Source organism: Salvelinus fontinalis, chromosome 5, assembly GCF_029448725.1.
Source record: "Salvelinus fontinalis isolate EN_2023a chromosome 5, ASM2944872v1, whole genome shotgun sequence".
Taxonomy (NCBI): Eukaryota; Metazoa; Chordata; class Actinopteri; order Salmoniformes; family Salmonidae; genus Salvelinus; species Salvelinus fontinalis.
The window spans coordinates 26,643,132-26,670,875 of NC_074669.1; the positions used below are offsets into that span (position 1 = coordinate 26,643,132).

General features: G+C 43.4%; 2 protein-coding genes across 4 annotated transcripts in view; one reads left to right on the forward strand and one right to left on the reverse strand.

Annotated features, from left to right (window-relative positions):
* LOC129855420 (UDP-N-acetylhexosamine pyrophosphorylase-like) overlaps nucleotides 1-9,339 on the reverse strand; it is a 30,636-nt gene extending 21,297 nt beyond the window's left edge. The window contains exons 1-3 of one of the 2 annotated variants that reach the window (XM_055923068.1): nucleotides 9,231-9,339; nucleotides 7,865-8,206; nucleotides 4,529-4,733 (exon numbers count right to left, since the gene is read on the reverse strand). In XM_055923068.1, coding sequence (XP_055779043.1) covers nucleotides 4,529-4,733; nucleotides 7,865-8,147 — 488 coding nt within the window. In that variant the 5' untranslated portion in view covers nucleotides 8,148-8,206; nucleotides 9,231-9,339. The remainder of the gene's footprint in view (nucleotides 1-4,528; nucleotides 4,734-7,864; nucleotides 8,207-9,230) is intronic. The other variant, XM_055923069.1, reaches the window with a different exon arrangement.
* A 379-nt stretch (nucleotides 9,340-9,718) lies between these two features.
* Nucleotides 9,719-27,562, forward strand: LOC129855421 (serine/threonine-protein kinase Kist-like). 2 transcript variants are annotated; one of them, XM_055923070.1, is made up of 8 exons: nucleotides 9,719-10,521; nucleotides 15,402-15,736; nucleotides 16,160-16,357; nucleotides 17,505-17,599; nucleotides 17,798-17,874; nucleotides 18,172-18,270; nucleotides 21,592-21,680; nucleotides 21,829-27,562. In XM_055923070.1, exons 1-8 carry the CDS (start codon nucleotides 10,224-10,226, stop codon nucleotides 21,973-21,975), a joined length of 1,338 nt encoding a protein of 445 aa, XP_055779045.1. In that variant the 5' UTR covers nucleotides 9,719-10,223; the 3' UTR covers nucleotides 21,976-27,562. The 2 variants fall into 2 exon arrangements, with proteins under 2 accessions (XP_055779045.1, XP_055779046.1); XM_055923071.1 differs by lacking the exons at nucleotides 18,172-18,270; nucleotides 21,592-21,680; nucleotides 21,829-27,562 and adding an exon at nucleotides 18,073-18,164.
* The last annotated feature ends 182 nt before the right edge of the window (nucleotides 27,563-27,744 follow it).

A 27,744-nucleotide genomic window follows, 5' to 3' on the forward strand; every position in this document is an offset into this window, starting at 1 on the left:
GAAGTATAATTGTTAGCAGACTGTTTGTCTATTGTTGTGACTTAGATGAAGATCAAATTGTATGACCAATTTATGCAGAAATTAAGGTAAATCAAAGGGTTCACATACTTTCTTGCCACTGTGTGTGTGTGTGTGTATGTGTATATATATATATATATATATATATAAAGTTTATTTTTTTAAACTATTTTCTACATTGTAGAATATGAAATAACACATATGGAATCATGTAACCAAAAAAAAGTGTTAAACAAATCAAAATATATTTTATATTTGAGATTCTTCAAAATAGCCACCCTTTCCCTTTGACAGCTTTGCACACTCTTGGCATTCTCTCAACCAGCTTCATAAGGTAGACACCTACAATGCATTTCAATTAACAGGTGTGCCTTAAGTTAATTTGTGGGATTTCTTTCCTTCTTTATGCCTTTGAGCCAATCAGTTGTGTTGTGAGAAGGTAGGGGGGGTATACAGAAGCCCTATTTGGTAAAAGACCAAGTTCATATTATGTCAAGAACAGCTCATATAAGCAAAGAAACGACAGTCCATCATTACGTTAAGACATGAAGGTCAGTTAATACTGAATTTCAATCACTTTGAAAGTGTCTTCAAGTGCAGTCGCAAAAACCATCAAGCGCTATAATGAAACTGTCTCTCAGGAGGACCACCACATGAAAGGAAGACCCAGAGTAACCTCTGATGCAGAGGACAAGTTCATTAGAGTTATCAGCCTCAGAAATTGCAGCCCAAATAAATTCTTCACAGATTTCAAGTAACAGACACATCTTAACATCAACTGTTCAGAGGAGACTGCATGATTCAGGCCTTCATGGTCGAATTGCTGCAAAGAAACCACTACTAAATGACTCCAATAAGAATAAGAGACTTGCTTGGGCCAAGAAACACGAGCAATGGACATTAGACCAGTAGAAATGTGTCCTTTGGTCTGGAGTCCAAATTGGAGATATTTGGTTCCAACAGTGTCTTTGTGAGACACTGTGGGTGAACAGATGATCTACGCATGTGTATTTCTCACCGTAAAAAATGGAGAGGAGGTGTTATGGTGTGGGGGTGCTTTGCTGGTGACACTGTCTGTGATTTATTTAGAATTCAAGGCACATTTAACCAGCTTGGCTACCACAGCATTCTGCAGCGATACGCCATCCCATCTGGTTTGGGCTTAGTGGGAATATCATTTGTCTTGCAACAGGACAATGACACAACACACCTCCAGGCTGTGTAAGGGCTATTTTACGAAGGAGAGTGATGGAGTGCTGCATCAGATGACCTGGCCTCCACAATCCCTCAACCAAATTGAGATGGTTTGGGATGAGTTGGACCACAGAGTGAAGGAAAAGCAGTCAACAAGTGCTCAGAATGTGGTAACTCCTTCAAGACTGTTGGAAAAACATTCCAGGTGAAGCTGGTTGAGAGAATGCCAAGTGTGCAAAGCTGTCATCAAGGCAAAGGGTGGCTATATGAAGAATCTCAAATAAGACATTTTGATTTAACACTTTTTTGGTTATTACAGGATTCCCTGTGTTATTTTGTAGTTGAGGTCTTCACTACTATTTTACAACGTAGAAAATAGTAAAAATAAATAAAAACCCTTGAATGAGTAGGTGTTATAAAACTTTTGACCGGTAATAAGTGAGTGAGTACACACACGTTCAAAAGAGTACGATCTTTGTCCCCATGTGCAGTTGCAAACCGTAGTCTGGCCTTCTTAAGGCGGTTTTAGAGCAGTGGCTTCTTCCTTGCGGAGTAGCCTTTCAGGTTATGTCAATATAGGACTCGTTTTATTGTGGATATAGATACTTTTGTACCGGTTTCCTCCAGCATCTTCACAGGGTCCTTTGCTGTTGTTCTGGGATTGATTTGCACTTTTCACACACAAGTACGTTCATCACTAGGAGACAATGAGTCTCCTTCCTGAGCGGTGTGACGGCTGCGTTGTCCCATGGTGTTTATACTTGCGTACTATTGTTTGAACAGATAAATGGGGTACCTTCAGGCATTTGGAAATTTCTCCCAAGGATGAACCAGACTTGTGGAGGCTTACAATTTTTTTCTGATGTCTTGGCTGATTTCTTTTGATTTTCCCATGTTAATCAGAGGCACTGAGTTTGAAGGTAGGCCTTGAAATACATCCACAGGTACACCTCCAATTGACTCAAATGGTGTCAACTAGCCTATCAGAAGCTTCTAAAGCCATGACATAATTTTCTGGAATTTTCCAAGCTGTTTAAAGGCACAGTCAAGTTAGTGTATGTGATACAGTGAATTATAAGTGAAATAATCTGTCTGTAAACAATTGTTGGAAAAATTACTTGTGTCATGCACAAAGTAGTCCTAACCAACTTGCCAAAACTATAGTTTGTTAACAAGAAATTTGTGGAGTGGTTGAAAAACGAGTTTTAAATGACTCCAACCTAAGTGTATGTAAACTTCTGACTTCAACTATGTGTGTGATATACACTGCTCAAAAAAATAAAGGGAACACTTAAACAACACAATTAACTCCAAGTCAATCACACTTCTGTGAAATCAAACTGTCCACTTAGGAAGCAACACTGATTGACAATAAATGTCACATGCTGTTGTGCAAATAGAATAGACAAAAGTTGGAAATTATAGGCAATTAGCAAGACACCCCCCAAAAAGGAGTGATTCTGCAGGTGGTGACCACAGACCACTTCTCAGTTCCTATGCTTCCTGGCTGATGTTTTGGTCACTTTTGAATGCTGGCGGTGCTCTCACTCTAGTGGTAGCATGAGACGGAGTCTACAACCCACACAAGTGGCTCAGGTAGTGCAGTTCATCCAGGATGACACATCAATGCGAGCTGTGGCAAAAAGGTTTGCTGTGTCTGTCAGCGTAGTGTCCAGAGCATGGAGGCGCTACCAGGAGACAGGCCAGTACATCAGGAGACGTGGAGGAGGCCGTAGGAGGGCAACAACCCAGCAGCAGGACCGCTACCTCCGCCTTTGTGCGAGGAGGTGCACTGCCAGCGCCCTGCAAAATGACCTCCAGCAGGCCACAAATGTGCATGTGTCTGCTCAAATGGTCAGAAACAGACTCCATGAGGGTGGTATGAGGGCCCGACGTCCACAGATGGGGGTTGTGCTTACAGCCCAACACCGTGCAGGACGTTTGGCATTTGCCAGAGAACACCAAGATTGGCAAATTCGCCACTGGCGCCCTGTGCTCTTCACAGATGAAAGCAGGTTCACACTGAGCACATGAGCACATGTGACAGAGTCTGGAGACGCCGTGGAGAACGTTCTGCTGCCTGCAACATCCTCCAGCATGACCGGTTTGGCGATGGGTCAGTCATGGTGTGGGGTGGCATTTCTTTGTGGGGCCGCACAGCCCTCCATGTGCTCGCCAGAGGTAGCCTGACTGCCATTAGGTACCGAGATGAGATCCTCAGACCCCTTGTGAGACCATATGCTGACACATGCACATTTGTGGCCTGCTGGAGGTAATTTTGCAGGGCGCTGGCAGTGCACCTCCTTGCACAAAGGCGGAGGTAGCGGTCCTGCTGCTGGGTTGTTGCCCTCCTACGGCCTCTTCCACGTCTCCTGATGTACTGGCCTGTCTCCTGGTAGCGCTTCCATGCTCTGGACACTACGCTGACAGACACAGCAAACCTTTTTGCCACAGCTCGCATTGATGTGTCATCCTGGATGAACTGCACTACCTGAGCCACTTGTGTGGGTTGTAGACTCCGTCTCATGCTACCACTAGAGTGAGAGCACCGCCAGCATTCAAAAGTGACCAAAACATCAGCCAGGAAGCATAGGAACTGAGAAGTGGTCTGTGGTCACCACCTGCAGAATCACTCCTTTTTTGGGGGTGTCTTGCTAATTGCCTATAATTTACACCTTTTGTCTATTCCATTTGCACAACAGCATGTGAAATTTATTGTCAATCAGTGTTGCTTCCTAAGTGAACAGTTTGATTTCACAGAAGTGTGATTGACTTGGAGTTAATTGTGTTGTTTAAGTGTTCCCTTTATTTTTTTGAGCAGTGTATATACACACACACACACACACACACACACACACAGAGCTTTCTTATGTCTCCTAGTTATACGACAGACAATTCAAAATCGTATTCCTTATGATCATTTTTTTTTACTGTCTTTTTGCCATGTATGAATGTGTTATTCAATGCGTTTGTGGGCTATAGTAGTAAAGGCCAAATTCAATATTTAATTTGATACTTAAAGGGGTCCTAAAATTCAAAATGAAAATCTCTAAATGATCCATGGTATGACCATCTTAAAATAATTACATATGTTTGCTTTTTAATTGTTTAATCTGTGTGAGACCATTCAACCCACAAAATGCATAATGCATTTAATGTCCATTTATTTTTTATAGAAACCGAAATCATAACCCGTGATAAAAAATGTTTTATAATCGAACCAACCTCAAAAAGCACTAGTCACTCAGCACTAGCTGCATGTTATGTGCTGTGTAACCCATTTGGTGTATTATTATGCTGCCAGTCCCAGTCTCACCAGGGGATGAAGCACTTGGCTCCATGTCTCTGTTCTGCCAGCTGTTGAAGCCTCAGTATCCTCTCAGCCTGGATCTGGAACAGGGTCTTGTGGGAAGGCAGGCCCACATCGTACATGCCTTTTGGGTAGGACACCCCAAGCCGGGTCCCTTGGCCCCCCGCTAGCAGAAGAACAGCCACCCTGCTCTGGGAGACACACCTCAGACCTAGGAAAGGAGTTGAGAGAATAACAGTTAATGTATGAGACCATAATTTAACAAAAAGTAAATATGGTACAAACAGAGCTTATTCAAGCAATATAACTGAAACCAAAACATACTTGTGATGGTTGACAAAACTCAAGAATACTATCAACTTTTTATGGCTATAACGACTGAAGTATAATCTACCTTGGCAAGGTGACCTGATATAATCATTGCAGGTTGAAACAGCAGGATAACCCAATAACCATAGTTCAATTGCATTCAACTTCACAATCTAAACATACACTACATGACCAAGAGTCATGGGGCGGCAGGTAGCCTAGTGGTTAGAGCGTTGGGCCAGATCGAATCCCCGAGCTGACAAGGGAAAAATCTGTCGTTCTGCCCCTGAACAAGACAGTTAACCCTAGGTCGTCATTGTAAATAAGAATGTTCTTAACCGACTTGCCTAGTTAAATAAAGGTTACATAAAATAAAAATGTGGACACCTGCTCGTCAAACATCGCATTCCAAAATCATGGGTATTAATATGGAGTTGATGCTTCCCACTTCTGAGAAGGCTTTTCAACACTGCTGCAGGGACTTGCTTCCATTCAGCCACAAGAGCATTAGTGAGGTCAGGCACTGATGTTGGGCGATTCGGCCTGGCTCGCAGCTCATTGCGATGGAGTTGAGGTCAGGGCTCAGTGCAGGCCAGTCCAGTTCTTCCACACCGATCAAGACAAACCATTTCTGTATAAACCTCGCTTTGTGCACGGGGGTATTGTCAAGCTGAGACAGGAAAGGGCCTTCCCCAAACTGTTGCCACAAAGTTGGAAGAGCAGAATATTCTAGAATGTCATTCCCTAAGGGGCCTAGCCCGAACCATGAAAAACAGCCCCAGACCATTACTCTGCCTCCACCAAATTTTACAATTGGCACTATGCATTGTGGCAGGTAGCGTTCACCTGGCAACAGCCAAACCGAGATTTGTCCGTCAGAAACGCGTTTCCTCTGCTCCAGAGTCCAATGGCGGCGAGCTTTACACCTCTCCAGCCGACGCTTGGCATTGCGCATGGTGATCTTAGGCTTGTGTGAGGCTGCTTGGCCATGGTAACCCATTTCATGAAGCTTCTGACAAAGAGTTAATGTGCCGACGTTGCTTTTAGGGGCAGTTTGGAACTCGGTAGTCAGTGTTGCAACAGAGGACAGACCATTTTTACACACTACAGCACTCAGCGGTCCCGGTCTGTGAGCTTTTGTGGCCTACCACTTCGCGGCTAAGCCGTTGTTACTCCTAGACGTATCCACTTCACAATAACAGCACTTTCAGTTGACCGGGCAGCTCTAGCAGGGCTGACTTGTTGAAAAGGTGGCATCCTTAACAGTGCCACGTTGAAATTCACTGAGCTCTTCAGTAAGGCCATTCTACTGCCAATGCTTGTTTATGGAGATTGCATGGCTGTGTGCTCAAATTTATAAACCTGTCAGCAACGGGTGTGGCTGAAATCCCAGAACCCACTAATTTGATGGGGGGTGTCCACATACTTTTGTATATATGGTGTACTAGGTCAACAACACCCTTACTATACAGCTCTACTTTACCTTACCTAAACTGTTGCTATAAGAGTTGGTGATTAACCCACAAGTGCACTCACATTTCTGAGCCTTTGAGAGTGGACTGGGAGGTACCATTGTAGGCTTTGGCTTTTCTGACACACATACACACCCTGGGGTGTATGTATCCTTAGCTTGCTGCTGTAGATGTTGGCTGCCTTGACACACCACCATGATTAAGAACTGACGCAGCGCTGGATGACCTCATGAATGAGGGCGCAGTACCCCATTTACGTCAGGCCCAAACCAGAACCAGATGCTCCCTTGCTTCTCCCCTCCATCCCTCAGGCTGGACCTCCTCAGCTCCAGCTAAGGCCTGCTAAACATTGAGCTGGACCCCCACTTCAACATCATGGTTTATCCCCTAACCTTTAAGGTTGCCAAGTCATGTAAGGGTTACCAGGTCTTGTTTAACCCCCTCAGAGTTGCCATTACCTGATCACAGCAAAGTATCCCTTCTGCTGCCTGTCACTGTGCTGTTTGAAGGGGGTTACCAGGGACATGTTGGAAAGGTTAGTTTCAGTAGCCCTGCTTAGTTGGAGGAAATTGTACTCCATAGGCCTTTACTCATTTGGGCAAAAGTCTGTCCTCCACCCTCACTCCTCCGTGACCCGGAAACCGATAAGTGGTCAACGAGATATCACTTCATTACTAGGCTAACTGAAGAGTGTCCTCCCCTCTTCAATATCCATGCTTCATCAAGGATAGTCATGTGCATCCTACCAGACACCTTCGCAGAAGAGTTTTGATATCTGCCACATGCCCTTTGAATCCTCTTTTGTTTTGTTGGAGGAGAAAAGCATGCAAACGTTTAAAAATATTATTTATCGTTTTACCTATAAAAATGTCTTGCACAATTAACTTAATTTGTTATTTATAAATTACATTTATTTTGGGATGCACCCCTGTTAACATAATTTGCCTGATTGATGCGCGAGTGGAGAAAGGAGTCTCATTTCATACAAGAGCATTTTCATCCACAGTCTCTCCTCGACTACCCATTACCTTTTTCAAAAGGAGGCGAGAGAAGATGAAGGAGCGAGGACACAGGAGTTGAGCAAATCCAGCTGAGAGGCCATAATGTTTTACCTTAGTTTATGCCGTCGCGCAACTGAGACAACCGACACACACAAACACACGCGCTGCACACACTTCACGACTAGTCTAGAATGTAACACTAGGCAGAAGACATCCTACTATATAACATTATACTGCATACCTGATTTCCCTACCTGCCTGTTTCACTTCCTGGTAGCATGTAAAATAATCTAAGCTGTTGAAAACCAGTGGAATTCAATCCCTTGAATTAAATTAGCCACAATTTGAAAGAGATCAATAGAAACAGCTTAAAATAGTGGCAGAGATGCACTATTTTGACTGAAATGCATGCATCATTGTGACCGACTTTACCAAAACCGTCAATTCCAAGCTAAACCAACCACAACTAAAATACTTTTCAAGTATTGGACATATGGATTTGACTCTGGTCTGGTCCCAAGCAATCCACAATTTGGGAACCCCTGTACCAGATGACTCACCCTCCTCCTCCCAGTCCTTGAGGCAGTCTCTGTCCCTGGTCACGCTACCCAACACCTCCCTGGGCACTGGCTCCATGCGGGCGTCCATTTTCTCCTGCTTGCTGTTGCCCGACACCTCCATGGCACTGCGGAAGAACCTGTTGATCTCCTGGAAGTCCATAGCTTCCAGGTCAGAGGTCATCTCAGCCTGCTGCTCAGGGGTCAGCTCATCCCAGAACTGCAGGAGGTGAGACTGGCCAGCTTCTGCCAACCTCTGGGTCAGTATGCTTCTGGTGCTCTCCATGACGATGATCACACTGCTTGGTTAAGCTACTGTAGAAGAATCTCCTCTCGGGAAACGAGCTACCACACCCAGAAAAGAAGCGAACAGGAACGTGTTGTAAGTGTCAGGGATATTTAACTAGCCCACACAGTCATGAGGATCACATTACTGGGCTCAAATCTCCTCTGAAATCTACCACACCCAATACAATAGAAAATGATTGTGAGTGTCATAGTCACATCAGATAGGTATTAGGAAGCACTGGCGCAGCATCATTGGAATACACTTGCCCTTAATTAGAAACAGATGCTGGGTCCTCTCTGGTTCAACCCTAGCTTAATGACTAAAAAGAGAAGACGTTTCTCAATCTGGATTTTTGTCATAAATATGGTGAACAGCAACACGTACATCCATGATCTTTGTGGGACCAATAATTACATGGGTGTGCCTGCCATGTTTCTTCAAGCAAAGCTTGGTGACTTCAGTAGACATCTATGACGACATTCCAGTAGGGGACTTGTTGTACTAGATAGACTACACGCCCATTTGACCATATCCCCTTGATTTACATCAGCAGATGAGCGGAGCTGTCAACTTGGCACCCCAATAGTGGCGTAACTTTTCTTTAACTTGAAGCCAAGTCTACTGCAATAAGCAGGGTAAAACCAGATCCTCGATTAAGTTTTATCATTGACACTAAAATTCCCAGAACATTTCCACGGCTTTCAGACAATCCACGACATGGGAAGTGTTCTAACATACAATGGATAAAGGAGTCCCCCATTGATGCATCAAAACTATTTACAAGCAGGCTATTACTATGTTAGTTAGCAAACGTAATACTACACGTTTTACACCATCATGTCGATCCATAAAGCTGCGGTTATGTTACCTAACCAAATCAGATATTAACTACCTACAGACTTTTATCATCATCATTCAATTTGTGGTCCTACACAACAGCACGCTACCAATGGGGGGCGCGACAAGAATTGAAACCTCACAGCTATTTTACAACCCTGGTTGAAAAACAAAATGCACTAACTAGACTATTGGATGAAAATGTAACGAAGTGAGTAGCAGATTAAGTTAATAAAAGCTTACCTTCAACGCAATGTCTATGAATCAATACTGTCGGACAGCGTCTATCCGGTAATTCTTGTATTGACCACCGTACCCCCGCCCCCTCGAGTACACCTAGCTACATCCGTCACTTTGACGTGGCACTATCGAATGGGAACGCCCTGCAGTTTAGAGACACATTTTTGCCGTATTACATATTTTTGTGCATTTTACATTTACACTTACAGTATTGAATAAATAATTTGTAAGATCAAGTTAATCATTAAGTCGCGTTAACCATCTCAGACAACTATGATAGTAAAATACTTATGAGACCATCCAATAAGAACTGATTTACCGTCAGTGTATTTGTTTACCCTTCTTCTATTTCTATGTCGTTATTGAACTGTAGACTGTTCCTAGATCTGTAAGGGAAATGACAACTACCTATCCAATCAGGTACGAGAGGATGTAGAAATTGAGAAACGTGACGTATGAATTTACAAAAAAAAAAGGGCATTTCCGACTGCTGCTTCCGGGAACATGGCCGGCTAAACAATGACAGAAGTCTTTCTCCTCAAAATCAAGAAGAAACTTTTCGAAATGCAAACTACTTGGCTTAACAAAAGTGTTTGGACTCAGTGCGTGCAATTAGGTCGTTTATTTGGTTTACTTCTGCATGCATGTTGTTTAAGGTGATGTTTGAGTCGGAGTTAACTAACTTGGCTATCTAGCCAGCGAAGGTAGACAACTTTTCACATTCAGCAGAATTAGCCTAACGCTAGCTAGCAAATGGGAAGTGGCTAACATGTCAACATAGCTAGGAGCATAAGTATTGCTATTGGCTGCTACACTTGAAGCCCGCAACTGATTTATTAAGTTCCACGATCGAGAAATGGAGAGTAGACACGTTGCAGTGCTGGCTTGTGTAACGTAGATGCGTTTGTTATTTTTATCGGGGTGTCTCGCTGGTTGATTGCTATGTTCTCGCAGCTGCGTACAGCTGTCTAACTAGCTTGATTTACACTAATTTCAATGGCTCACTGCAGTTCAGATCCAAGTGGGAAGGTACCAGATAGCTCAGTGTTGATGGCAGGATCTCCTGGAAACGTTGATCAGGCAATGAAGCCGGTGTTGTTTGAAATATTTGGAGAGTTTTGGAACGTCCAGGCCCGGCTCGGGCAAGGCGTCTCGGCCTCAGTATACCGTGTGAGCTCGGGGAGGGCGAGTACGGCCGCGGTTAAGGAGTTCCAGGCTGACACTCAGAGCGGAGATTACGGGTACCAAAAGGAGAGGTCCGTGCTGGAAGACATCCAAGGACACAAAAACATCGGTAAGAAATGTTTATTGAGTTGCAATATGGTTGTACTGTGCACAATCTCTGGAATTAGTGCTCGTTTTCTAGTGTGCCTCCCATGACTAGGCTATGTGAGAATCAAATGATGAGTCTTATTGCCAAGGGTGTAGGCTCATTTAACCTCGGATACTTTGGGTCTGTGTTCTTGTCCAGCTGATTGCAAATCTTTCATTACAACCAAATCACACATCAGTCTTGTCTCTGATCTGTCATATTAAGTCGTGAGTATGTTTACATGCACACTAATCATTTGATATTAAACGTATTATGGCAATAGTCATGTAAACACCTTACTCTGCTTATCTTAATTGGCTTAAGGTCAAAATCTTAGGAAGCATATGCTGATTTATGTTCACTCATACTCATACTAACTGTACTATTGTGATGTAAGTTGAGTATGTACTATGCTTATTGGTCATAGTATGGATATATTTAGTATGCTAAAAGTGCTCAGATGTCCCTCTTTAACTGACTGTAACTGTATTCAACCTGGTAACCATATATCCTGAGGCTGCATTTACTGTAGCTGGGGATTTTAACAAAGCAAATTTGTTTTAACAAAGCAAACCTAAATTCTATCAGCATATCGACTGTAGCACTCGCGCTGGAAAAACACTGGAACATTGTTAATCTAACTTCTGCGATACCTACCAGGCCCTCCCCCGCCCTCCTTTCGGCAAATCTGACCACAACCCCATTTTCCTCCTCCCTTCCTATAGGCAGAAAATCAAGCAGGAGGTACCCGTGCTAAGGACTATTCAACGCTAGTCTGACCAATCGTAATCCAGGCTTCAAGATTGTTTTGATTCCTTGGACTGGGATATGTTCCAGGTAGCCTAAGAGAATAATATCAACGTATACGCTGATTCTGTGAGTGAGTTTATAAGGAAGTGCATAGGAGATGTTGTACACACTGTGACTTTTAAAACCTACCCTAACCAGAAACCGTTGATAGATGGCAGCATTCGCGCAAAACTGAAAGCGCGTACCACCGCATTTAACCATGGCAAGGCGACTGGGAATATGGAGGAATACAAACAGAGTAGTTATTCCCTCCGCAAGGCAATCAAACAAGCAAAATGTCAATAAAGAGACAAAGTGGAGTCGCAATTCAACGGCTCACACACGAGACGTATGTGGCAGGGTCTACAGACAATCACGGACTACAAAAGGAAAACCAGCCATGTCGCGGACGTCTTGATTCCAGACCAACTAAACACCTTCTTTGCCCGCTTTGAGGATAATACAGTGCCACAGTCGCGGCCCGCTACCAAGGACTGTGGGCTCTCCTTCTCCGTGGCCGACGTGAGTAAGACATTTAAACGTGTTAACCCTCGCAAGGCTGCCGGCCCAGACTGCATCCCTCGCCAGGTCCTTAGAGCATGCACAGACCAGCTGGCTGGTGTGTTTACGGTCATACTCAATCTCACCCTAGACCCACTTCAATTTGCTTACCGTCCCAATAGGTCCACAGACAATGCAATCGCCATCACACTGCACACTGCCCTATCCCATCTGGACAAGAGGAATACCTATGTAAGAATGCTGTTCATTGACTATAGCTCAGCATTGAACACCATAGCACCCTCCAAGCTCATCATTAAGCTTGAGGCCCTGGGTCTCAACCCCGCCCTGTGCAATTGGGTCCTGGACTTCAAGACGGGCCAGCCCCCCTAGGTGGTGAAGGTAAGAAACAACACCTCCACTTCGCCGATCTCAACACTGGGGCCCCACAAGGGTGTGTGCTCAGCCCCCTCCTGTATTCCCTGTTCACCCATGATGACTGCTTGGCCATGCACACCTCCAACTCAATCATCAAGTTTGCAGACGACACAACAGTAGTGGGTTTCATTACCAACAATGACGAGACAGCCTACAGGCAGGAGGTGAGGGCTCTCGTTGTATGGTGTCAGGAAAATAACCTCTCACTCAATGTCAACAAAACAAAGGAGATGATTGTGGACTTCAGGAAACCGCAGAGGGAGCACCCCCTATCCACATCGACGGGACTGCAGTGGCGAAGTGGAAAGTTTTAAGTTCCTCTGCGTACATACCACTGGCAAACGGAAATGGTCCACCCACACAGACATTGTGGTGAAGAAGGCCCAACAGTCTCAGGAGGCTGAAGAAATTTGGCTTGTCACCTTAACTTTTACACATGCACAATCGAGAGCATCCTGTCAGGCTGTATCACCGCCTGGTACGGCAACTGCACCGTCCACAACCGCAGTGCTCTCCAGAGGGTGGTGCGGTCTGCCCAACACATCACCGGGGACAAACTACCTGCCCTCCAGGACACCTACACCACCCGATGTCACAGGAAGGTCAAAAAAGATAATCAAGAACAACAACCACCCGAGCCACTGCCTGTTCACCCCGCTACCGTCCAGATGGCGAGGTCAGTACAGGTGCATCAAAGCTGAGACAGAGATAGAGACTGTTTTTCAATCTCAAGGCCATCAGACTGTTAAACAGTCATCAATAGCACAGTGAGGCTGCTGCCTACATACAGACTTGTAATCACTTGCCACTTTAATAAATGGATCTCCAGTCACTTTAATAATGCCACTTTTTTATGTTTTCATATATTGCGTTACTCATCTCATAGTATAGAATACAATATATACATATCTATTGCATCTTAGCATATGCCGCACCGACATTGCTCATCCATATATTTATATATTATTATTCCATTCCTCACTTAAATTTGTGTATTAGGTATTTTGTTGTGGAATTGTTAGATATTACTTGTTAGATATTGCTGCACTGTCGGAACTAGAAGCACAAGCTTTTCGCTGCACTCGCAATAACATCTGCTAACCATGTGTATGTGACCAATACAATTTGATTTGATGTTACACTGCTTGTTTACGGAAGATCCACCGAAGACAGTGGGACCACCTGCGCTAATTAGCTATTTAGCATTTTCCGAACCCCTGTGTGTAATGGAAGAAAACCGCCAGAAACGTGTTGTCGTTAAGTACCTGTTAATTAAGCTGGTACAGTAAGTGGATATGAAAGTGAAGGGTTTTATGTTTCTGGAACCGTATTGCAATTGAGTCGATTCAAGTTTGGGATGGAGTTGTTGGGTGCCAGAGCCTGTCTACCTCTGAAAATTAACAAATAAGTTCCTTGGACCTAAAACAGTAATGGTAGGCTCTTTTAAGAGTAAATCTTGGGCTAGTGAAATTGTTCTTCTTGCATGCAGGTAAAGGTTTTAAGCAATCTATTATATTAATCTGACTTCACCTTAATCGTATTATTGTGTGCATGTAACCATACTTTTTCCTGGCAATACTGGTTTTTAAAGTCTTGATTGGCATATCATAAAGCCCATCTCAGTCACGTCAAACAAACTCATGATGACCCTGATTTGTACTCAAGCATAATAACCAATGTCCCCTCTAAGCTGCGTGCGCTCACGCCTCTCCCCGGGACTGCTGTGCAGGGTGCATAAGTAATATCAGCCCACCGAGAGAAGCACGAGATTGAACTTCATTCAACTTTCTAGAAATTTCCCTGCTAGTTAACACTATCAACGTTTCCCTTTACTGTGGAATTGGGTTCGAAACAATGCAATATCAGGAATATTTTGATGTGCAGGACTCATTCGTACTCTACGAAACCAGTGCGGTATAACCAATCAGAACTGCAGTAGGCCTATTTGCAAATAGACCATTTTTATATATGGATCTGTGCCATTTACTTTGAACTGGACTGTGTTTGCAGCTGTGACGTGAGTAGATATGCTTGTTTTGAGATCAAAGCGAGAGCTGCATGTAGCCATGTGTGTACATTTTGTTCATATCCTTTGCTAGTTAGTGAGTTATTAGCTCAGTTATAAATACTTTGTAGTCAGCAATAGGGGAGTGATTGCTTCCTACAAGAGCACAAAATGTCTGCATTTCTAGACATCTTTGAAAAGCAGTCAGGTAAAGAGCTTTTCGTTTGTGTCTTAAAGGGGCAGTGTTGTATTTTGACACATTCTTGAATAAGCTAAGTAGCCAATAGGAAGAGGGTAGCATAATTTGTCTGATTTTCTGTAATAATGGTATGGCAATAATAATGCAATTTATTTTGTAGAGTAGTTTCTTGCATAAAACAACATTTTCAGTCACTTTGTCTGAAGGACCAGTGTAAAAACAGGTTAATGTCAAGCTCTGCCCCCCCCCCCCCCCCCCCCCCCCTGCTGCTGTAAGCTAAATGATAGAGCTATTGCCACGTTAAAATGTTATGGGATGCATTTTCTCCATTGTTTTTAATGGTAGACCACTCTGGTAGGCCTACATTCACAGTAAGCTTGCGCTGGAAGTTGCTCAGAATTTTCACAACGTTCAAGTTTGCGCTCAGCAGACCTGAAATTTGCTCAGTGCTGGAAGAGATTTGAGGGAACATTGCTAATAACCCAACCCTTTCCGTCTCATTTGTGTCAGGTCCATGCTCTTTATTTGCTATAAAACAATTCAAAGGAAGATAAGATATTGGAGAGTACTTTGCCCCCTATATAAAACAATTCTGTTGTCTATATTTATTGATTATCACCACATTTTTGAAGGACTGGGCTATAAATGGATATGGTTTTGATTATGACATCAACTCTACCTCCTCAATATCACCATATAGACTTACTTTGCATTTATAATACGTGAACATTCATATAATACACCATGTTTTCATAACAAGCTTGTTTTATAACCTTTTGATAACTTTGCTTTACGGATCCCATCAGTGATTACAATAGGAAGGGATGATAAGATGCATTTTGAGTATTCCAACAGTGCCCCTAGTAACCTTTACTCCCCAATCAAATCTGTGCTGACTGTAACCCTAACCCCTCCTGTCTGTCTCCGCAGTAACGCTGTACGGGGTGTTCACCAACCGCAGCCAGGTGGGTGTGGCCACGCACTGCCTGCTACTTGAGCTGCTGGACGTCAGTGTGTCTGAGCTGCTTGTGAGGGCCAGTACCCAAAGCCGAGCCTGCAGCCCCCAGTGTGGTGGTTCCCAGAAGCAGGGCCACTCCATGTGGCTGGTGCAGCACTGTGCCAGGGATGTCCTGGAGGCCCTTTCCTTCCTCCACAGAGAGGGCTACGTCCATGCCGACCTCAAGCCCCGCAATGTGCTCTGGAGCGCGGACGATGAGTGCTTCAAACTCATCGACTTTGGCCTCAGCTTCAAAGAGGGCAACCAGGTGATTTGAACTGAAGGATAGGGGTTTGGCTCTGACTGTAGGCCTCTGGTGAGGGGAACCAGGGGTGAATTCACTGGGAACGTTTTGGACTAATGAGTACACCTCTGGTATGGGGGCAGGTAGCTTAGAGGTGAAGAACATTGGGCCAGTAGCCAAAAGGTTGCTGGTTTAAATCCCTGAGCCGACTAGGTGTAAAATCTGTTGTGCCCTTGAGCAAGGCATGTAACCCTAATTGCTCCTGTAAGTCGCTCTGGATAAGAGCGTCTGCTAAATGACAAAAAAAAGCTTATAATAAATTAACTGGTGGAGGACAGATGTTGGAGTAAGCTGTAGTCCCTGACTAGATGGTAGTCGTGCTAGAATGGACAAAATATACAATATTCTCTGTGTAAAACATTTTGACTCTATTTTCTGTGTGTTCAGGATGTGAAATACATCCAGACAGATGGGTACCGTGCCCCGGAGGCTGAGCATCAATACTCCCTGGCCCAGGCGGGGATGGAGGGGGAGGGGGACTCTGGCTGCTCGGCCGCTGTGGACCTCTGGAGCTTGGCAATCGTCCTGTTGGAGATGTACTCAGGCATCAAACTCAAAGACACCGTCAGATCACCCGAGTGGAAGGTATGTCCACAGCATGGCCCTCCAACTCTGGGCCTGGATTGCTATTATACTGAGTGTGCAGGCTTTTGTTCCACCACAGTACTAACACACCTGCTTAAATTACTGTTTTTTTTACCACATTATTGTCATATAATCAAATCAACAGGCCCTTCCCAACAATGAAAAAAAAAATAAGAAGGACATGAGGAATAAATACACAATGAGTAATGGTAACTTGGATATTTACACAGGGTACTAGTACTGAGTCGATGTGGTAATTGAGGTAGATATGTACATATATTTAGGGGTAAAGTGACTAGGCAACAGGATAGATGATTAACAGTAGCAGCAGCGTATGTGATAAGTCAAAAGAGTTAGTGCAAAAAGCATCAATGCAGATTGCTATTTGGTTAACTATTTAGCAGTCTTATGGCTTCAGGGTAGAAGCTGTTCAGAGTCATGTTGGTTCCAGACTTTGCATCGGTATTACTCGCCGTGCGGTAGCAGAGAGAACAGTCTATGGTGGCTGGAATCTTGGATACTTTTTAGGGCCTTCCTCTGACACCGCCTGGTATAGAGTTCCTGGATGGCAGGGAGCTCGAACCCAGTGATGTACGCACTACCCTCTGTAGCGCCTTGCGGTCAGATGCTAAGCAGTTGCCATACCAAGTGGTGATGCAGCCAGTCAAGATGCTCTCAATGGTGCAGCTGTAGAACCTATTGAGGATCTGAGGGCCCATGCCAAATCTTATCAGCCTCCTGAGGGGGAAGAGGCATTGAAGCTTTCGACCCGCTCCACTACAGCCCCGTGGATGGGGGTGTGGGTTAATAGGGAGTACAGGAGGAGACTAAGCACGCATGATCTTAGAGGGCACTAGGGTGTTGCGTCCTGGTAATCCATTTGGTCCCACGGCCTTGTGAATGTTAACCTGTTTCAAGGTCTTATACCGCCACCCGCTGTGATTACATAACCAGACATACAGTGGACTGTAATAGAGACATGGGTACTTGTTTTCCTAGGAATGCGGTGGACTCTGTTCCACCTGTAGCTAATAGATTGCTATGTTCTTCAGAAAGATAGATCGATAGATAATACACATGTATCAGATAGACATGGGTGTGTTGTCCAAACTGCTGTTCTGCAGCCCATTGTTCTTTGCTCCTGCAGGACAACAGTGCAGCAATAGTCGACCATATCTTTGCCAGTAACAGTGTGGTGGTTCCTGCCATCCCTGTCTATCACCTCCGAGACCTTATCAAAAGGTAATTCATTCAGGCCACATGCATTTTGTTTTTGTTTTGTTTTTAGGTAAATGCAGACATTTGATCCATTGTACCAAATTGACTATGCACTCCCTTAAATAGAAGTTGTCATTTTCAACATTGGAAAGTTATTGAAATGAATATGATGATTATCCTGCGAGAGGGGTACCTAACGTTGACATTTGTATGCTCCCGCAGTATGCTTCACAACAACCCCAAGCACAGAGGCACAGCCGAGAAGGCCCTGCTTAGCCCCTTCTTCAGCATTCCTTTTGGTAATTCACAGTCGATATGGGCACCTACCTTCCTCTCAGACAGCTTGATAGCTTGTAATACAGCATAATCTTACCAGCTCTCTCTCCATTCTCACCCTCTCACCCCCCCCCCCCCCCCAAACCCCTCTTTCCCTCTGCTTGTAAACATCTACCTCTTTATGACATTTGCATATTGAATTTTCATTGAAATCAACAAAGATTATAATCATGAGGTTAGAATGGGGTTGGTGGAGCTGTATAAATCCTGGAAAAAGCCTCTTAAACCTATTGACTGAGAGAATATTGTGTGTGAGACAGCTCCTCACATAGAAGACTTGGTTCTGCTTCCCTCTCCTGTTCTGCGCCTGCTCAACCTGATCGATGACGGCCACCTGCACAATGAGGAGGAGTATGAAGGTAGGGTACAGCGTTTTTTTTTAACCAACTCTCTCCGCTGACACTAAATTGCTCCTACAGTTGCTCATTATCAACGACGAAAGTACACTAGAGCTTTAGAGAATATTGTCCCTAGATTTACAAAATATTCCCCCCAAAATTAGTGCCAAAGGCCAAAACTTTTTGCGATGATATTTATATTGCAAAGTAGGGCTGCATGATTTGGACCAAAATATCTAATTGTGTTTTTTTGGGGGGGTGGGCAGATATGGCGATTTATGAATTGTGATTTTCAAACACTTGGGTGAAAACTTGGTAATTCCATCAGACATGGTTAAAACAAGTGTCAGGGTAGAGAACATTCATTCTAAAATGAGATCATATGAATGAATACATACTGTGCTAACTGAATACAAAACCAAAGGAAACAGACAAAGCGTCAACACAGGACTAAGATTGAATCCTAATACACCGGCTCTGACGCTCGTCGGATGTGGCAGGGCTTGCAAACTATTATGGACTACAAAGGGAAGTGCAGCCACAAGCTGCTCAGTGACAGGAACCATGGCTTTGGCTATGTGACAGCCTCAGTGATTTCTGTGTCTGTGCGGGATTTTTTTCCGTAGAGTGTTACACCAGAAAACGCATCGGCAATCAATGCCTGTTTAACGTTTGTGGCTGAGGGGCTTTGCTGCTGTCGGACACTTAAAAAAAAAAATATATATATATTTTCATTTTTTACATGCTATCGTCATAAAGTAGAGATGGTTATTATGCAAATTATTTAATAAATGTGTTGTGTTGCTCTTGTTGGCGCCACAACTCTGAGGCTCTTTTTGCACAACATTTGCATTTGGTTGACATCCGTTTGCCTGTAGCCTGAATACTGCCATAACACTGTAGAGGCGCCCTTCTTTTGCACAAAATCAACGTTCTCATTAGCACTAGCAGCACTCATGTTTCTGATACACACAGAGGTTCCTAAACCTCATACTGTCTTTGGTAAGTAAAGCCTTTCGCTCCTCACCAGCATCTAACTGTGAGCTCTATGTGGGGATGCTTGTGATTGGCCAGCATGTGCATGCCATGCAGAGAGAGAGAGAGCCCGCTTGTAATTGGTCAGCATCCTCTGTGCATGTACAGTTGAAGTCGGAAGTTTACATACACCTTAACCAAATACATTTAAACTCAGTTTTTCACAATTCCTGACATTTAATCAGAGTAAAAAATCCCTCTCTTAGATCAGTTAGGATCACCACTTTATTTTAAGAATGGGAAATGTCAGAATAATAGAAGATAATCATTTATTTCAGATTTGATTTCTTTCATCACATTCCCAGTGGGTCAGAAGTTGACATACACTCATATAGTATTTGGTAGCATTGCCTTTAAATTGTTTAATTTGGGTCAAACGTTTCGGGTAGCCTTCCACAAGCTTCCCACAATAAGTTGGTTGAATTTTGTCCCATTCCTCCTGACAGAGCTGGTGTAACTGAGTCAGGTTTGTAGGCCTTGTTGCTCACAAACGCTTTTTCAGTTCTGCCCACACATTTTCTATGGGATTGAGGTCAGGGCTTTGTGATGGCCACTCCAATACCTTGACTTTGTTGTTCTTAAACCATTTTGCCACAACTTTGGAAGTATGCTTGGGGGTCATTGTCCATTTGGAGACCCATTTGCGACCAAGCTTTAACTTCCTGACTGATGTCTTGAGATGTTGCTTCAATGTATCAACATCATTTTCCTCCCTCATGATGCCATCTATTTTGTGATGTGCACCAGTCCCTCCTGCAGCAAAGCACCCCCACAACATGATGCTGCCACCCCCATGCTTCACGGTTGGGATGGTGTTCTTCGGCTTGCAAGCCTCACTCTTTTTCCTCCAAACATAACAATGGTCATTATGGCCAAACAGTTCTATTTTTGTTTCATCAGACCAAAGGACATTTCTCCAAAAAGTACGATCTTTGTCCCCATGTGCAGTTGCAAACCGTAGTCTGGCTTTTTTATGGTGGTTTTGGAGCAGTGGCTTCTTCCTTGCTGAGTAGCCTTTCAGGTTATGTCAATATAGGACTCATTTTACTGTGGATATAGATACTTTTGTACTTGTTTCCTCCAGCATCTTCACAAGGTCCATTGCTGTTGTTCTGGGATTGATTTGCACTTTTCGCAACAAAGTACGTTCATCTCTAGGAGACAGAATGCGTCTCCTTCCTGAGGGGTATGACGGCTGCGTGGTCCCATGGTGTTTATACTTGCGTACTATTGTTTGTACAGATGAACGTGGAACATTTGGAAATTGCTCCCAAGGATGGACCAGAATTGTGGAGGTCTACAGAATTGTGGAGGTCTTGGCTGATTTGTTTTGATTTTCCCATGATGTCAAGCACTGAGTTTCAAAGTAGGCCTTGAAATACATCTACAGGTACACCTCCAATTGACTCAAATGGTGTCAATTAGCCTATCAAAAAGCTTCTAAATCCATTACATAATTTTCTGGAATTTTCCAAGCTGTTTAAAGGCACAGTCAACTTAGTGTATGCGAACTTCTGACCCACTGTAATTGTGAGGCAGTGAAATAATCTGTCTGTTAACAATTGTTGGAAAAATGACTTGTGTCATGCACAAAGTAGATGTCCTAACCGACTTGCCAAAAATATAGTTTGAGAGACATTTGTGGAGTGGTTGAAAAAACAAGTTTTAATGACTCCAACCTAAGTATATGTGAACTTCTGACTTCAACTGTAGAGAGTGAATTAATGGTGTCTAGCGCACATCTCATTGGAGGACGTACCGTAGTCTAGTTTTTGTTGTATTAACGGAGTGCAAAAGAAAGAAATCGTAGCCTCTTGCGATATGGATATTTCTCATGTCAATATCGCAATTTCGATTAATCATGCAGCCCTATTGCAAGGTGCGTGGTGCTGCACCACAAGGCAGTGCCACGAGTCACCAGTGAAATAAACCATATATATATATATATAGACCCAGCGGTATGACGTTCCCTGAAGCTGGCAAGATTAACCGCATATATTGCAGATGAGTGCAATGCAAGATAATGCCCTCACACAGGAGAAGTTGAGCCATGCCCTTCGCGCTATTAGTTGTTACGGAAGTCTGCATGATTCTGCTGTCCACTTCATGCGTCATTGACTATTCCTTTAAAAACAAATGGTAAGATGTTACATTGTGAAAAAAGTTTAATAATTTTTTCAAAAATACCCCTAAAAATTTGTCAACAGTGGCAAAATACCCCCCCCCATTTCTCTTTTTCAATTTTAATTTCCTACACTGATCACATTGATTTTGGGACTAACTAGCATGATCATGTTGTGTTGTCAGACATCTTGGAGGACATGAAGGAAGAGTGTCAGAAGTATGGCTCTGTGGTCTCTTTGCTCATCCCCAAGGAGAACCCAGGCAAAGGACAGGTAACACACACAAATAGCCCCATTACCAGTGTGTCTTTCTAATACTTCCATACAGTTTTTGTAGTTTATACATTTGTAGATATTGTAGACCTGCATTTGTAACATCTGTTCTTGGCTTAATCTGTGTGTGCATGCATGTTTCCCCCAGGTGTTTGTAGAATACGCTAACTCAGGCGACTCCAAAGAGGCCCAGAGACTGCTGACGGGACGGACCTTTGACGGGAAGTTTGTCGTTGCCACATACTACCCCCGGAGTGCTTACAAGAGAGGCTATCTGTACCAGACCGTGCAGTGAACACACACACACACACACACACACACACACACACACACACACACACACACACACACACACACACACACACACACACACACACACACACACACACACACACACACCGTCTGCTGAAGAGCACAGGCCCGAGGCCTCAGTCAGTCACTGTCATGATGTGTATAATCATCAGATCACCACTCTGCTTTCTGCAGCCTCTAGAGCCAGAGTTAACCTAGTATGTCCTGTAGCTTTACTGTATGTAGCAACAGTCTGCGAAAGGAAAGATTTGTATAATCTAATCTTCCATGTCCTGCTATGGGGATGTAGACTGCTGGATGCTACTGTTGACAGATTCAGATGGGTCATATGTTTATCATAGCTGGCTTGACTTTTGATAAATGGATCCTCACTGGCCAAAGCTGCACACTGTCCCACGTTGCACACTGTGCTGATGTCAAACCCTGAACAAGATAATTACTTTATGTCCACCGGTCTTGTAGAGCACAAGTACAGTACCAAGTACCCTATGGGTTTCGTAAACCCAGCAAGCAGTTTGGATTGAATAGGGCTCTAGCTTTCTTTGTACTCAACGGCTTGAATATCCTATATTTATTAGTGTAATTGAAACCGTTCCTGATTGATTGATCTTGGGTCTCTCTTGTTAAAAGCTGAGCCACAATTTCATCTTGTCCAAAGTTACCTTCCCATGACTTATTTTTCTATGAGATGTTTGTTTTGAGACTTGAATTCCAAAGGTTCCACTCCAGATCATCAGTAGAATCACGCTCAGTTCTAGAACGTTCTGAGCCTAAACTCCAACCACTCAACTTCAGCACTTTTCTGTGGTACATGGAAAATATAAATTTCTTTGTAATTTCTGACATTTTTAATCTGATTTCTACCTTATATATTATTATTACATTTTGTCCAAGTTGACCCATATACTACTTATACTCCAGAATGGCTGCGCTGATGTGCGTGGAAGTTAACTGTTTTTTTTCTCTCTATATGTTATGAAAGGGATGGGTTATTTCCTTAGCACTTGTACGATACAAAGCAACAAGCTTACTTTACATTCAGAACAGATGCATAGGGTTTTCAGTTGAATATTTCAGTTGATGAGCATTCGAGCTGACCGTTTCGTAACACAGTAGCCTACATTCAGTTCTACCTGACCTCTGTGAGTTGGTCTACATGACAAACCAATGTGTGAGAGCTGTACTAGTGTAGGTATTTGTTGATTATGGTGAGATTATAGATGAATCCAATACTGCAGAGTTTTGTGTCCTATGTCGTGTGTGGGAGATGTTGAAATTAACTTATCAGTTCAGTGCATGCAACATTGTTATGTTAGGGGCAGTATTTATTCAGACAGTCTTGACTCTTCCCCTTGTCTGTCTGCTGCTCATATTTAGTCCAATAACATTTTGAATCTAAAGCGTAAATCATAGTCCACAGCCGCTGAGACTCGATAGTCCGGTGTCCCATTGTGACATAGCTATGCAGCTCTGAGACACCGTCCGCGGGGACACACAGCCCGAACGCTCACCTCCCAACAATTCCCAGCCAACACGGCTATTCATTTGAATGTGTTGACAGTTGGAGAAAATGCTTGTACTGCCCTGAGAATTCTAAAGTATGAAAGCCCAACTGTCCAATATTCTAGAACACTGCTGTGCGTACACGTACACATTTTGGACTATGATGGACGCTTCAGGTTGGGCACAGATGCTTCTGAATGAGTAGGCTGGCATTGAACAGGCTAAAGCTCCGTCCTGCCTGCCCAGTCTCTCCAGATGTTTGAGAAAGAGACCATATATTAACATGAGCAGAAACAACATTCTGGATATTCTGCAATTTACTCCATTTGTAACTTACACTTCCAGTCAACTGGCACCATGCGACAACTGTCGAGGCTGGTTGAGACATTGTTGACGACATCCTGCCTAAATGTGAAAGCACTGACTCTAGGACTTATGGGTGACCGGTCATAACACCAATATGTGAGGTGATCCCATACCAAATGTAGTCCGCTGCCTTCTGTGTGTTATCTAGTCTAACACTGTAATGCTCCCATTTAGACACAGCACACTGTCCCTTCACAGTGTGTTATTCAAAGTAGGTCCTGATCTCCACAACCATGGCGCATGATGATGACATTTCTTTGTGCAAACATTTTCAGGGAGCTTCTTTGTTTTTCGTTTCCACTTTGGGTCCGTTATCCTAATGCAGTGTCCGTTTCTTTACTTCTATGTCTTCTGATATACTAATATGAAAACATTCTATGTATCTGATAACGCTTTTAGATAGCTGTAATGGATTTGTGTGCAAGGCGGTATCTAGTGTTTGTCCATCTTGCTAGCTATGGGCTAACTTCTATATGATATTTGTTGTAATGGCAGCGAGTGTAATGAGAGTTTTAGCATGCAGGTGGCAGAGCAGGATTCCTCTGGACAGTGACTATGCAGTCAATACTGATCAGGGAAAACCAGTACAACTACATAGGTACAGACACTACATGGGAAGGAGAGAGAAAGATGGAGAGCGACAGTAACAGAGGGAGCTGTGCTGTAAGTCCGAGTACATACAGTTGAAGTCGGAAGTTTACATACACTTTAGCCAAATACATTTAAACTCAGTTTTTCACAATTCCTGACATTTAATCCTAGTAAAAATTCCCTGTCTTAGGTCAGGTAGGATCACCACTTTATTTTAAGAATGTGAAATGTCAGAATAATAGAAGAATGACTTTCATCACATTCCAAGTGGGTCAGAAGTTTACATACACTCAATTAGTATTTGGTAGCATTGCCTTTTAAATTGTTTAAATTGGGTCAAACATTTCAGGTAGCCTTTCACAAGCTTCCCACAATACATTGGGTGAATTTTGTCCCATTCCTCCTGACAGAGCTGGTGTAGCTAAGTCAGGTTTGTAGGGCTCCTTGCTCGCACATGCTTTTTCAGTTCTGCCCACACATTTTCTATAGGATTGAGGTCAGGGCTTTGTGATGGTCACTCCAATACCTTGACTTTGTTGTCCTTAAGCCACTTTGCCACAACTTTGGAAGTATGCTTGGGGGTCATTGTCCATTTGGAAGACCCATTTGCGACCAAGCTTTTACTTCCTGACTGATGTCTTGAGATGTTGCTTCAATATATCAACATAATTTTCCTCCCTCATGATGCCATCTATTTTGTGACGTGCACCAGTCCCTCCTGCAGCAAAGCACCCCTACAACATGATGCTGCCACCCCAGTTCTTCACAGTTGGGATGGTGTTCTTCGGCTTGCAAGCCTCCTTCAAACATAACGATGGTCATCATGGCCAAACAGTTCTATTTTTGTTTCATCAGACCAAAGGACATTTCTCCAAAAAGTACGATCTTTGTCCCCATGTGCAGTTGCACACCGTAGTCTGGCTTTTTTATGGCGGTTTTGGAGCAGTGGCTTCTTCCTTGCTGAGCGGCCTTTCAGGTTATGTCGATATAGGACTCGTTTTACTGTGGATTAGATACTTTTGTACCTGTTTTCTCCATCTTCACAAGGTCCTTTCATGTTGTTCTGGGATTGATTTGCACTTTTCACACACAAGTACGTTCATCTCTAGGAGACAACGCGTCTCCTTCCTGAGCAGTATGACAGCTGCGTGGTCCCATGGTGTTTATACTTGTGTACTATTGTTTGTACAGATAAATGTTGTACCTTCAAGCGTTTGGAAATTTCTCCCCAAAGGTGGATCCAGACTTGTGGAGGTCTACAATTCTTCTTCTGAGGTCGGCTGATTTTCTTTTGATTTTCCCATGATGTCAAGCAAAGAGGCACTGAGTTTGAAGGTAGGCTTTGAAATACATCCATAGGTACACCTCCAATTGACTCAAATGGTGTCAATTAGTCTACCAGAAGCTTCTAAAGCCATGACATCATTTTCTGGAATTTTCCAAGTTCTTTAAAGGCACAGTCAATTTAGTGTATGTAAACTTCTAATCTACTGGGATTGTGATGCAGTGAATTATAAGCAAAATAATCTGTCGGTTAGCAATTGTTGGAAAAATTACTTTTGTCATGCACAAAGTAGATGTCCTAACAGACTTGCCAAAAATATATTTTGTTAACAAGAAATTTGTGGAGTGGTTGAAAATCGAGTTTTAATGACTCCAACCTAAGTGTATGTAAACTTCCGACTTCAACTGTACCATGCTGCTTTGAGCCCGAGACGTTCTTTAGGCCACAGACTATTCTCATCTCTAGTTAGATGTTTCATATCCCGGGGCTGTGTCGGTAAGACTAAAAACTTCCTAGCTAAGTAGTACTGTACGCTCTTGAATAAATTACCCCCAGTTTACGGCCTACCTCCATATTGAGAGAAGGCAGAATTATTGTGTAACTTTCGTTGGAAAGTTTTTTTGTGTTACTCTGAGAAGTTTTAGAATTGTCACTGAGCAGCCACCCGACCCCAATCTATTCAGTAACGGATGGAAGGAGTGACTGTTTGCAGACACCTGGGGCAATCCGTGCTCGTCTGTCAGCCCTATCTATCACTGTTCTATCCCGCTCCAGCTCTGACCTCTAACCCCCCTGACCTGATAGGCCAGTCCAGCAGAGGACCAGAGCCTTGTTAATATGCATAAATCCCCTCCTTGGGATTCTCAGATTCTGCCTAATGGATTGAACGGCTTGGTCCTCATCCATATACACACAGGCAGCCTTATAAATACACTTGGCTTTGATGATGAGTGGTCAAGGGGAGGCCGGGAGTGGGCTAGGGGGTATTAGGCAAATGAAGAGGGAGGTCACTGGGTTAATGTGTATCAGTGGGGTGGGGGGGTGGGGGTAGCGTCCAAGCTGACACTGCACCACACCATCTCTCTTGTTCTCGCTCTCATTAGAAGTTATTGTTGACCCAAGTTACTGCAGTAACACATAGGTAGGTATAAAGGTTAGAGATTAGAGTGTGTTCTTTATATTAATTTATAGTGGTTTGAATGAGGGGAGGCTTCCTGCATCCTCCCAGCTTGTTGTTGATTAGCAATGTTATTTTTCATTCAGGTTTATTAGCTAGAAGTGCACTTAAGCTTTTACAGGAACTCTGAACTCTACTGAATTGAGCCCAACCATGCTTTACAGCACTGATTAAATGAAAGAGAAATCTCAGTCCGAGCAATATAATTTAGGACATAGTCTCCAAAGACTACAGCACTGATACCAATGTGTTATCAATCATGTCCCTTCCCCACTGAACGACAATCATGAAGATTATCACTGTTGCCTTTTTAATTTATAAAAAAATAAATAATTGCAACCTTTTGTCTCCTTTGGGTTTTGTGAAAGCCTCCTCCATTGAGCGGCTGGCAGCCCCCTTGTTACAAAGAACAACCCTGTCTCCAACAGAAATGAAACTGACTTAAATGTAATGTGACTATCTCGCTCTGAGAATCCCTCCACTCACACTAACTGATCTGTCAAATCTGCATTATTAAAGGCAAATATTATGAGTTTGAAACGTGTATGAGAGCATGTATTGCCTCACAGAACTCTGTAATTTTGAGAGTGATTATACATGTTCATATTGTCGTTTGCATTATCTCACAATAAAGAACGCTGGACTTGACTGTCTTTAATTTGTGCTTGCAATATATGTTAGCCCATGTATGCCTGTTTTTACAGTCTGGATCAGCTATATCAATACAGACGTAAAAACCTCACATGATGTATTAATGTAGGATTGCCACTAGAGGCCAGCACAGCCATTCATCACAACGTACTGCTATTACTATTAGATTTATTTACTTC

What these genes read in the sequence shown, in the direction of transcription:
- LOC129855421 (XM_055923070.1), top strand. Translation starts at nt 10,224, where the DNA reads ATGGCTCACTGCAGTTCAGATCCAAGTGGGAAGGTACCAGATAGCTCA. An exon ending in CAATGAGGAGGAGTATGAAG is followed by an intron (nt 18,271 to 21,591) that starts GTAGGGTACAGC and finishes TTGTGTTGTCAG; the next exon opens with ACATCTTGGAGGACATGAAG. An exon ending in AGAACCCAGGCAAAGGACAG is followed by an intron (nt 21,681 to 21,828) that starts GTAACACACACA and finishes TGTTTCCCCCAG; the next exon opens with GTGTTTGTAGAATACGCTAA.